Consider the following 12,298-nt stretch of genomic DNA (forward strand, 5'->3'; position numbering starts at 1 on the left):
AGTAAGTTTGGTACTGATCTACTGGTTGACTAACTTTAAAGACATATTACGTTTAGTACTGATCTACTAGTTGACTAACTTTAAGGACATAGTAATTTTAGTACTGATCTACTAGTTGACTAACTTTAAAGACCTATTAAGTTTAGTACTGGTCTACTAGTTGACTAACTTTAACTATATACTAAGTTTAGTACCAGTCTACTAGTTGACAAACTTTAAAGACATACTAAGTTTAGTACCGGTCGACTAGTTGATTAACTTTACGGACATTCTAAGTTTGGTACTGGTCTACTAGTTCACCAACTTTAAGGACATAGTAAGTTTAGTACTGATCTACAAGTTGACTAACTTTAAAGACATATTAAGTTTAGTACTGGTCTACTAGTTGACTAACTTTAACTACACATTAAGTTTAGTACTGGTCTACTAGTTGACTAACTTTAACTACACACTAAGTTTAGTACCAATCTACTAGTTGACCAACTTTAAGGACATACTAAGTTTAGTACCGGTCGACTAGTTGATTAACTTTACGGACATTCTAAGTTTGGTACTGGTCTACTAGTTCACCAACTCTAAGGACATAGTAAGTTTAGTACTGATCTACAAGTTGACTAACTTTAAAGACATATTAAGTTTAGTACTGATCTACTAGTTGGCTAACTTTAAAGACATATTAAGTTTAGTACTGGTCTACTAGTTGACTAACTTTAACTATATACTAAGTTTAGTACCAGTCTACTAGTCGACAAACTTTAAAGACATACTAAGTTTAGTACCGGTCGACTAGTTGATTAACTTTACGGAAATTCTAAGTTTGGTACTGGTCTACTAGTTCACCAACTTTAAGGACACAGTAAGTTTGGTACTGATCTACTAGTTGACTAACTTTAAAGACATATTACGTTTAGTACTGATCTACTAGTTGACTAACTTTAAGGACATAGTAATTTTAGTACTGATCTACTAGTTGACTAACTTTAAAGACCTATTAAGTTTAGTACTGGTCTACTAGTTGACTAACTTTAACTATATACTAAGTTTAGTACCAGTCTACTAGTTGACAAACTTTAAAGACATATTAAGTTTAGTACCGGTCGACTAGTTGATTAACTTTACGGACATTCTAAGTTTGGTACTGGTCTACTAGTTCACCAACTTTAAGGACACAGTAAGTTTAGTACTGATCTACTAGTTGACTAACTTTAAAGACATATTACGTTTAGTACTGATCTACTAGTTGACTAACTTTAAGGACATAGTAATTTTAGTACTGATCTACTAGTTGACTAACTTTAAAGACCTATTAAGTTTAGTACTGGTCTACTAGTTGACTAACTTTAACTATATACTAAGTTTAGTACCAGTCTACTAGTTGACAAACTTTAAAGACATACTAAGTTTAGTACCGGTCGACTAGTTGATTAACTTTACGGACATTCTAAGTTTGGTACTGGTCTACTAGTTCACCAACTTTAAGGACACAGTAAGTTTGGTTCTGATCTACTAGTTGACTAACTTTAAAGACATATTACGTTTAGTACTGATCTACTAGTTGACTAACTTTAACTACATACTAAGTTTAGTACCAGTCTACTAGTTGACAAACTTTAAGGACATACTAAGTTAAGGACCGGTCATCTAGTGGATTAACTTTACGGACATTCTAAGTTTGGTACTGGTCTACTGGTTCACCAACTTTAAGGACATAGTAAGTTTAGTACTGATCTACTAGTTGACTAACTTTAAAGACATATTAATATTAGTACTGGTCTACTAGTTGACTAACTTTAACTATATACTAAGTTTAGTACCAGTCTACTAGTTGACTAACTTTAAAGACATATTAAGTTTAGTACTGGTCTACTAGTTGACTAACTTTAACTATATACTAAGTTTAGTACCAGTCTACTAGTTGACAAACTTTAAAGACATACTAAGTTTAGTACCGGTTGACTAGTTGATTAACTTTACGGACATTCTAAATTTGGTACTGGTCTACTAGTTGACCAACTTTAAGGACATAGTAAGTTTAGTACTGATCTACAAGTTGACTAACTATAAAGACGTATTAAGTTTAGTACTGGTCTACTAGTTGACTAACTTTAACTGTATACTAAGTTTAGTACCGGTGGACTAGTTGACAAACTTTAAAGACATACTAAGTTAAGTACCGGTCGACTAGTTGATTAACTCTACGGACATTCTAAGTTTGGTACTGGTCTACTAGTTCACCAACTTTAAGGACATAGTAAGTTTAGTACTGATCTACTAGTTGACTAACTTTAAAGACATATTAAGTGTAGTACTGGTCTAGTAGTTGACTAACTTTAACTATATACTAAGTCTAGTACCAGTCTACTAGTTGACAAACTTTAAAGACATACTAAGTTTAGTACCGGTTGACTAGTTGACCAACTTTAAGGACATACTAAGTTAAGTACCGGTCGACTAGTTGATTAACTTTACGGACATTCTAAGTTTGGTACTGGTCTACTAGTTGACCAACTTTAGGGACATAGTAAGTTTAGTACTGATCTACTAGTTGACTAACTTTAAAGACATATTAAGTTTAGTACTGGTCTACTAGTTGACTAACTTTAACTACACACTAAGTTTAGTACCAGTCTACTAGTTGACCGACTTTAAGGACATAATAAGTTTATTACCGGTCGACTAGTTGAATAACTTTACGGACATTCTAAGTTTGGTACTGGTCTACTAGTTCACCAACTTTAAGGACATAGTAAGTTTAGTACTGATCTACAAGTTGACTAACTTTAAAGACATATTAAGTTTAGTACTGGTCTACTAGTTGACTAACTTTAACTATATACTAAGTTTAGTGCCAGTCTACAAGTTGACAAACTTTAAAGACATACTAAGTTTAGTACCGGTTGACTAGTTGACAAAATTTAAAGACATACTAAGTTAAGTACCGGTCGACTAGTTGATTAACTTTACGGAACGGACATTCTAAATTTGGTACTGGTTTACTAGTTCACCAACTTTAAGGACATAGTAAGTTTAGTACTGATCTACTAGTTGACTAACTTTAAAGACATATTAAGTTTAGTACTGGTCTACTAGTTGACTAACTTTAACTACACACTAAGTTTAGTACCAATCTACTAGTTGACCAACTTTAAGGACATACTAAGTTTAGTACCGGTCGACTAGTTGACAAACTTTAAAGACATACTAAGTTTAGTACCGGTTGACTAGTTGACAAACTTTAAGGACATACTAAGTTAAGTACCGGTCAACTAGTTGATTAACTTCACGGACATTCTAAGTTTGGTACTGGTCTACTAGTTCACCAACTTTAAGGACATAGTAAGTTTAGTACTGATCTACTAGTTGACTAACTTTAAAGACATATTAAGTTTAGTACTGGTCTACTAGTTGACTAACTTTAACTATAGACTAAGTTTAGTACCAATCTACTAGTTGACCAACTTTAAGGACATACTAAGTTTAGTACCGGTCGACTAGTTGATTAACATTACGGACATTCTAAATTTGGTACTGGTCTACTAGTTGACTAACTTTAAGGACATAATAAGTTTAGTACTGATCTACTAGTTGACTAACTTTAAAGACATAGTAAGTTTAGTACTGGTCTAGTAGTTGACTAACTTTAACTATATACTAAGTTTAGTACCAGTTTACTAGTTGACAAACTTTAAAGACATACTAAGTTTAGTACCGGTTGACTAGTTGACAAACTTTAAGGACATACTAAGTTAAGTACCGGTCAACTAGTTGATTAACTTTATGGACATTCTAAGTTTGGTACTGGTCTACTAGTTCACCAACTTTAAGGACATAGTAAGTTTAGTACTGATCTACTAGTTGACTAACTTTAAAGACATATTAAGTTTAGTACTGGTCTACTAGTTGACTAACTTTAACTATATACTAAGTTTAGTACCAATCTACTAGTTGACCAACTTTAAGGACATACTAAGTTTAGTACCGGTCGACTAGTTGATTAACTTTACGGACATTCTAAATTTGGTACTGGTCTACTAGTTGACTAACTTTAAGGACATAGTAAGTTTAGTACTGATCTACTAGTTGACTAACTTTAAAGACATAGTAAGTTTAGTACTGGTGTAGTAGTTGACTAACTTTAACTATATACTAAGTTTAGTACCAGTCTACTAGTTGACAAACTTTAAAGACATACTAAGTTTAGTAACGGTTGACTAGTTGACAAACTTTAAGGACATACTAAGTTAAGTACCAGTCACCTAGTTGATTAACTTTATGGACATTCTAAGTTTGGTACTGGTCTACTAGTTCACCAACTTTAAGGACATAGTAAGTTTAGTACTGATCTACTAGTTGACTAACTTTAAAGACATATTAAGTTTAGTACTGGTCTACTAGTTGACTAACTTTAACTATACACTAAGTTTAGTTCCAATCTACTAGTTGACCAACTTTAAGGACATACTAAGTTTAGTACCGGTCGACTAGTTGATTAACTTTACGGACATTCTAAATTTGGTACTGGTCTACTAGTTGACTAACTTTAAGGACATAGTAAGTTTAGTACTGATCTACTAGTTGACTAACTTTAAAGACATAGTAAGTTTAGTACTGGTCTAGTAGTTGACTAACTTTAACTATATACTAAGTTTAGTACCAGTCTACTAGTTGACTAACTTTAAAGACATACTAAGTTTAGTACCGGTTGACTAGTTGGTTAACTTTAAGGACACACTAAGTTTAGTACCCATCAATTAGTTGACCAACTTTAAGGACATAGTAAGTTTAGCAAGTTTACTAACTTTAAGGTTGTACTATGTTCAGTATAAGTTTACTAGTTCTATTCTCTTCTCCTCTACGTCTCAAAAATCATGTAATAGTCCTGCATGTAATATTTCAGGAGAGTGACTAAGACAAATTGAATGTGGTAGTAGTGACCTCCTGCTGGTCACGTGTCTTCTAGTTAACCTCAGTTCACACTTTAGTAACCTGCAGCACCCCTCCCCCCTCAGGTCACAGGCGGCTGAATGAAAACTTTTACACTGTATTTAAACATACACATATATATATATATATATATATATATATATATATATATAATGTATGTATGTATGTATGTATGTATGTGTGTGTGTGTGTGTGTATATATATATATATATATATATATATATATATATATATATATATATATATATATATATATATATATATATATATATATATATATATATACATACACACACATATTATAATATATATATACACACACACATATATATGTGTATATATATATATATGTGTGTGTGTGTGTGCAATGGGTTTAGAAAGAGGACAGCATTTCACATTTTTTGCACTTGATTTCTTTATTTTGTCCTCATGTGACTTCGCTAACAAGACAAGACTTCATTTGTCTTCTCAGACTGGAAACAAGATGATGCAAATGTTGGCCAACACAAAAAATAAAAATGATAAAATGGACGGTGGGAATCACTCTGTGGCGCCAAAGACATTTGATATCATCGACCGGTATCAGATACTTTGTTGCATCCTCATACAAGGACGGTATCGTCTCCTGAGAAGTCCTGCAGTTCAGCTCAGGACGCGCTAAAGTGAGACCAAACTTCCTTTTATAAACCCTATTTTTTTTAACGGCCCTCTGTCCAATAGTTAGCATTCTGATATTAGCATGCTAACATTTTTTTGTGTCAAATATTGTGTTACTTGAAAAGTGATACCTGTTAGCATGTTGTCGTTGATATGCTATCTTTCTTTTCGCTAAATGTGTAGGCATACACCTCAGTCTTCACACATGCTAACATTAGCATGTTAGTATGCTATTTTTTTTTAGCTAATTTACTTCTAAGCATCAAATATTGTGTTACTTGACAAATGATACTTGTTAGCATGTAGTGGATATGCTATCTTTCTTGAAACGTGCTAACATTAGCACGCTAGCATTTTAAACAATATTTTTTCAGGTAAACACCTCAGAGTGATATATTTTGGTTCCTGACGCATGTTAAGGTTGGCGTTTTAGCATCCTAACGCTAGCATGCAAACTTTTTTGGGCTAATTTACACCTCAGCGTCAAATATTTTGTTACTTGACAAGTGATACCTGTTTGCATGTTGATGTTGATATGCTATTTTTTTGTTTGCTAATTGTGTAGACATACACCTCAGTCTTGACATATGCTAACATTAGCATGCTAGCATTTTAAACTTTTGTTTTACAGGTACACACTTCAGAGTAACGTATTGGTTGGTATTTTAGCATGCTAATGGTAGCATGCTAACTTTTTTAGCTAATTTACACCTCATTACCAAATATTTTGTTACTTGACAAATGACACCTATTAGCATGTCAATGTGCTATCTTTTTGTTTGCTACAGTTGGCATTTTAGCATGCTAATGTTAGCAAGCTAACTTTTTTAGCAAATTTACCCCTCAGTGTCAAATATGTTGTTACTTTTGACAAATGATACCTGCTAGCATGTTGATGTTAATATGCTATCTTTTTCATTTGCTACAGTTGGCGTTTTAGCATGCTAGCGCTAGAATGCTAACTTTTTTTCAGCTAATTTATCCCTCAGCGTTAAATATGTTGTTACTTTTGACAAATGATACCTGCTAGCATGTTGATGTTAATATGCTATCTTTCTGTTTGCTACGGTTGGCGTTTTAGCATGCTAATGCTAGAATGCTAACTTTTTTTCAGCTAATTTACCCCTCAGCGTCAAATATGTTGTTACTTTTGACAAATGATACCTGCTAGCATGTTGATGTTAATATGCTATCTTTCTGTTTGCTAAGGTTGGTGTTTTATTATGCTAATGCTAGAATGCTAACTTTTTTTCAGCTAATTTACCCCTCAGCGTCAAATATGTTGTTACTTTTGACAAATGATACCTGCTAGCATGTTGATGTTAATATGCTATCTTTCTGTTTGCTAAGGTTGGTGTTTTAGCATGCTAATGCTAGAATGCTAACTTTTTTTCAGCTAATTTACCCCTCAGCGTCAAATATGTTGTTACTTTTGACAAATGATACCTATCAGCATGTCAATGTTAATATGCTATCTTTTTGTTTGCTAAGGTTGGTGTTTTAGCATGCTAATGCTAGAATGCTAACTTTTTTTTAGCTAATTTACCCCTCAGCGTCAGGTATTTTGTTACTATTGACAAATGATACATGTTAGCATGTTGATGTCGATATGCTATCTTTCTGTTTGCTACGGTTGGCGTTTTAGCATGCTAACGCTAGCATGCTAACTTTTTTAAAGCTAATTCAGCAGGTATACTCCTCAGTGTCATATATTTTAATGTAATTTCTCCGGTCCGACTCAGTTCTGGTCGGACACAGTCGGTCTCCCGAAGACGTTCGCCAGGGACTTGAAAGGCTGGACCAAGTCCCCGAGGGAACTGAAACCCCCCAGGTCCTCAAACCCCCACAAGTCCTCCAAGGAACGGAGCGAGGCGCCCACTTCAGAGGGCGAGGCTGGCGAGTCAAAAGGAGAAACCTCATACCTGTCCCGACTCTCCCCCAGTCCCCGGTCCGTGAAGTCCCCGAGCGTTCCCGCGGCGTGCCGGTGGATGTCGGGCGACCTGATGTCGTCATGGCGACCGCTCAGATGCAGCAAGACGCCGTCGCCGTAGCGACCGGCCTCCTTCACAAGGGGCGTGGCCCGCAGCGCGCCCATGTCGAAGGCGTGCGTGTCCTCCTCGCCGCCGCCTTCGTGGTCGTAGTGGAGGACGTTGTCTCGCACGTCTTCCTTGGACGCGGGAGGAGGGGCCGGGAGTCGGCGGCGACTTCGGGCGGCGTACAAGCCGGAGAGGACTGTGGGCGGGGAGACTTAGTTACAAAATGATTGCTCATTGAAAAAAATATACTTATAAAATATTTATATAAAAAAAATATTTCTTTAATGAGATTTGTCATTGTATACAATTGTAAACATGAACAAATAACTCAAATTTATTGACATTTTTGTATCTTTCTTTAGTTTTGATTGATTGATTGATTGATTGATTAAAACTTCTATTAGTAGATTGCACAGTACAGTACATATTCCGTACAATTGACCACTAAATGGTAACACCCCAATAAGTTTTTCAACGTGTTTAAGTCGGGGTCCACGTTAATCAATTCATGGTAGTTTTAGTTTTCTAATAAATAATTATAAATTTATATTTCTAATGGGATTTTTCATTATACAATAATTTCATAGAATATACTGAAAAAAAAAGTCAACTTACCTATGATTTTTTATTATTTATTTATTTTTTGTTTTATTTTTTTAGATTTTTTTTTTCTATGTTGTGTTTTTTGGATTTTTCCTTCAGCCATTTTCGAATATATATATATATATATATATATATATATATATATATATATATATATATATATATATATATATATATATATATATATATATATATATATATATATATATATATGGTTTATATGTTTATGTATTTACTTTTTTATTTTGTTTTGTAATTTTTTTTAATGGAGTTTTTAATCAAACCATAATTTTATATATACTAATGAATAGGAAAAAAATCAGGTTACCTAATTTGTTTTAATGTTTTCTATTTTATTTTATTATTTTAGATAGTTTTTCTATTTTCCTTCAACCATTTGTTTTGTGTGTGTGTGTGTGTGTGTTAATTTATTTATATTTTAATGTATTTACTCTATTTATTTTTAATCCATTTTATTTTATAATTTTTTTAATGGAATTTTTAACCAAACCATAATTTTATAGAATATAATGAATAGAAAGAAAATCATTTTACCTAATTTTTTCAAAATGTTTTTATTTTATAGATATTTTTTTCCTTTTTCCATCAAGCATTTGTTTTATATATATATATATATATATATATATACATATATATGTATATATATATATATATATATATATATTACACAGTTGTATATATATAATTTTGGAATTGTTCTCTTTTTTTAATTTATTTATATTTTTATGTATTTACTTATATATGTTGTATATATATACTACATATACATATATGTGAATATAAATATATATTTGTGAATATATATATATATAAATATATATATATATATATATATATATATATATATATATATATATATATATATATATATATATATATATATATATATATACTGTAAATATTTTAATTTTTTTAATTTTTTGGGGGGCCTTTTTAAGGCCAGATTGTGGGATTTGGGGACCCCTAATTCAGCTCACAACCAAAATCTAATGAATCGATTTTATTTTATTTTATTTTTTTCATTATTTCATAGTAATTTTTTTTTGCAATTTTCTCTTTTTTTGTTGCCATTTTCATGTTTTTGTCTTGTCGTCTAAGCCCCTCCCCCCAATCTGCTTGTGGCCCACCTGTACAACGACTAGAAAGGTGAATGCCAATCCATATAAAATGTCACGAATTAAAAAAAAACAACTTTGTTCTTGTATTGTTTGGTTTGTTTTTATGATCTTTTTTTACATACCTATTTATTCTTTACGAGTAAGATTTTTTTAATTCTATATAAATGCATTAAAAATTTTAACAAAAACTGCCTACCTACTTTTGCATTTTTTTTATTTTTTTTATTCTGATTGATATATTTTTGATGGGATACTGGAACAAAAATGACGATCGGCACGTGTCGAACGATATCAAATCTGCTTGCCTATCAGCAGAGTGACGCACAGCCCGGTTGCCGTGGCAACGCCAGCGCCCAGCGCCGCGGGCAGGGCGACGACTCGGGCGGAGCAGGCGAGCGGCGAGCCCTCCGAGGAGCAGGCGCACACTCGGACGGCGACCGTCGCCGTGCTGCTGCGGACGGGGTAGCCGCTGTCTTCAACCACAACCGGGAGGGCATACGTGTCCTGCGCCTCCCGCCGGAAACCAGAGCGCCGGGTCACGATGCCGGCCGTGTTGTCTGGAATAAAAACAACATGTTAGTCATCAAGTGTGTGGAATATTGCACACTATAATTCTGGTGCAGCTGGGATAGGCTCCAGCCTGGTTTTTATCTCTATAAGTCATAATAAAATATAGTTAATATTCAAAAAACAGTACAGCAACTTGAAAATAAGCTCTGTCTTAAGTCAACTTTTAACTAATTGGTTCAAAACTTGACCGTGGTAAAAAAAAAAAAAAACGGCAAATAGGAATTATTCATAATAAATTACTAAAAAAATGTTTTTTAAATACCTAAAAAGGTTTTTAAACCATATAAGAGACTCTATTAGATGCATTGCCATCCATACAAAATGTATTTAAATAGAAATGTATGCATTGAAGTTGCGCCTTAAAACTCATCTATGTACTCTTTTTAGACCAGTTGACCTGCCGCTTCTCTGTTTGGCCCAACTCTCCCGCAAGGAGAGGGTACCAGAAAGGCCACGAGTAATTCCTGGAGAGATACCAGTCTGAAAGAGGTGCGACCTTGGTAGAAGCATTGAAGTTGAGCCTTAAAACTCATGTAAGTACTCTGTTTTAGACCAGTTGACCTGCCGCTTCTCTGTATTGCCCGACTCTCCCGCGAGGAGGGGTCACCAGAAAGGCCACAAATAACCCCTTGAGAGATACCAGTCTGAAGGAGGTGCGACCTTGGTAGAAGCATTAAAGTTGCGCCTTAAAACTTATCTATATACTCTTTTTTTAGACCAGTTGACCTGCCGCTTCTCTGTTTGGCCCAACTCTCCTACAAGGAGAGGGTACCAGAAAGGCCACGAATAATCCCTGGAGAGATACCAGTCTGAAGGAGGTGCGACCTTGGTAGAAGCATTGAAGTTGCGCCTTAAAACTTATCTATATACTCTTTTTTTAGACCAGTTGACCTGCCGCTTCTCTGTTTGGCCCAACTCTCCTACAAGGAGAGGGTACCAGAAAGGCCACGAATAATCCCTGGGGAGATACCAGTCTGAAAGAGGTGCGACCTTGGTAGAAGCATTGAAGTTGCGCCTTAAAACTCATCTATGTACTCTGTTTTGGACCAGTTGACCTGCCGCTTCTCTGTATTGCCCAACTCTCCCGCAAGGAGAGGGTACCAGAAAGGCCACAAATAATTCCTGGGGTGATACCAGTCTGAAAGAGGTGCGACCTTGGTAGAAGCATTGAAGTTGCGCCTTAAAACTTATCTATGTACTCTGTTTTAGACCAGTTGACCTGCCGCTTCTCTGTGTTGCCCGACTCTCCCGCAAGGAGAGGGTACCAGAAAGGCCACGAATAATTCCTGGGGAGATACCAGTCTGAAGAAGGTGCGACCTCGGTAGAAGCATTGAAGTTGCGCCTTAAAACTCATCTACGTACACTGCTTTAGACCAGTTGACCTGCCGCTTCTCTGTGTTGCCCAACTCTCCCGCAAGGAGAGGTCACCAGAAAGGCCACGAATAACCCCTGGGGAGATACCAGTCTGAAGGAGGTGCGACCTCGGTAGAAGCATTGAAGTTGCGCCTAAAACTCATCTGTGTACTCTGTTTTGGACCAGTTGACTTGCCGCTTCTCTGTATCGCCCAACTCTCCCGCAAGGAGAGGGTACAAGAAAGGAAACGAATAACCCCTGGAGAGATACCAGTCTGAAGGAGATGCGACCTTGGTAGAAGCATTGAAGTTGCGCCTTAAAACTCATATACGTACTCTGCTTTTGACCAGTTGACCTGCCGCTTCTCTGTATTGCCCGACTCTCCCGCAAGGAGAGGGTACCAGAGAGGCCACGAATAACCCCTGGAGAGATACCAGTCTGGAGGAGGTGGTTGTTGTTCTAAGCCATGCCCCTAAGACCTGAATGGAGACCTCCTCCAGTCTTCTGCTTGCCCCAATGGACTAGAATCTCGCATAATCAGTAATCATTTGCAATAACTGGACCCACTTGGCATTGATAGTCTGTCACAAAGGATGTGGTTTCAGACCGGTGATGTCATTATGAATTGTGCAGCCCTTCCAAGCACCAGGGATTCTGGACTATAGAAATAAACTTTGATTGGTTGAAACTGTGATTACCGCTAGTACAGAGTTTATCTTCGTCATTAATCAAGGTTGCAAGCTTCTTCCCGTTCTTACTTCCATAATCGCGAATAGTGAAGTTTCTGTGGCGAATGCCTTTGGGGAACTTGAAGAAAAACCTCTGGCTGACGGGCGGGAGATCCAAGTCCACAGCGCTGACCGTCTGGATCACCTGTAAACAACAGATTTACAAAGTTCTTTTTATCGGAAGTTGTGGTCAGAAGTTTCCAAAGGTTCATCTTGGGCGTCAATGTTTGGTGGGCCCCTGTTGACCGATTTGTAGCCACGGACTG

The 12,298-nt window shown here is 35.7% G+C and overlaps 1 protein-coding gene across 2 annotated transcripts in view; it reads right to left on the reverse strand.

Annotated features, from left to right (window-relative positions):
• Positions 1-5,368: 5,368 nt before the first annotated feature.
• LOC133545161 (cadherin-12-like) overlaps positions 5,369-12,298 on the reverse strand; it is a 36,112-nt gene continuing 29,182 nt past the window's right edge. For both annotated transcript variants that reach the window (XM_061890532.1, XM_061890533.1), the window contains 3 exons: positions 12,063-12,177; positions 9,685-9,936; positions 5,369-7,833 (listed from right to left, as the gene is read on the reverse strand). In XM_061890532.1, the coding sequence (XP_061746516.1) occupies positions 7,340-7,833; positions 9,685-9,936; positions 12,063-12,177 (861 nt within the window). In that variant the 3' untranslated portion in view covers positions 5,369-7,339. The remainder of the gene's footprint in view (positions 7,834-9,684; positions 9,937-12,062; positions 12,178-12,298) is intronic.

The sequence above is a fragment of the Nerophis ophidion genome, linkage group LG28 (genome assembly GCF_033978795.1).
Source record: "Nerophis ophidion isolate RoL-2023_Sa linkage group LG28, RoL_Noph_v1.0, whole genome shotgun sequence".
NCBI lineage: Eukaryota > Metazoa > Chordata > Actinopteri > Syngnathiformes > Syngnathidae > Nerophis > Nerophis ophidion.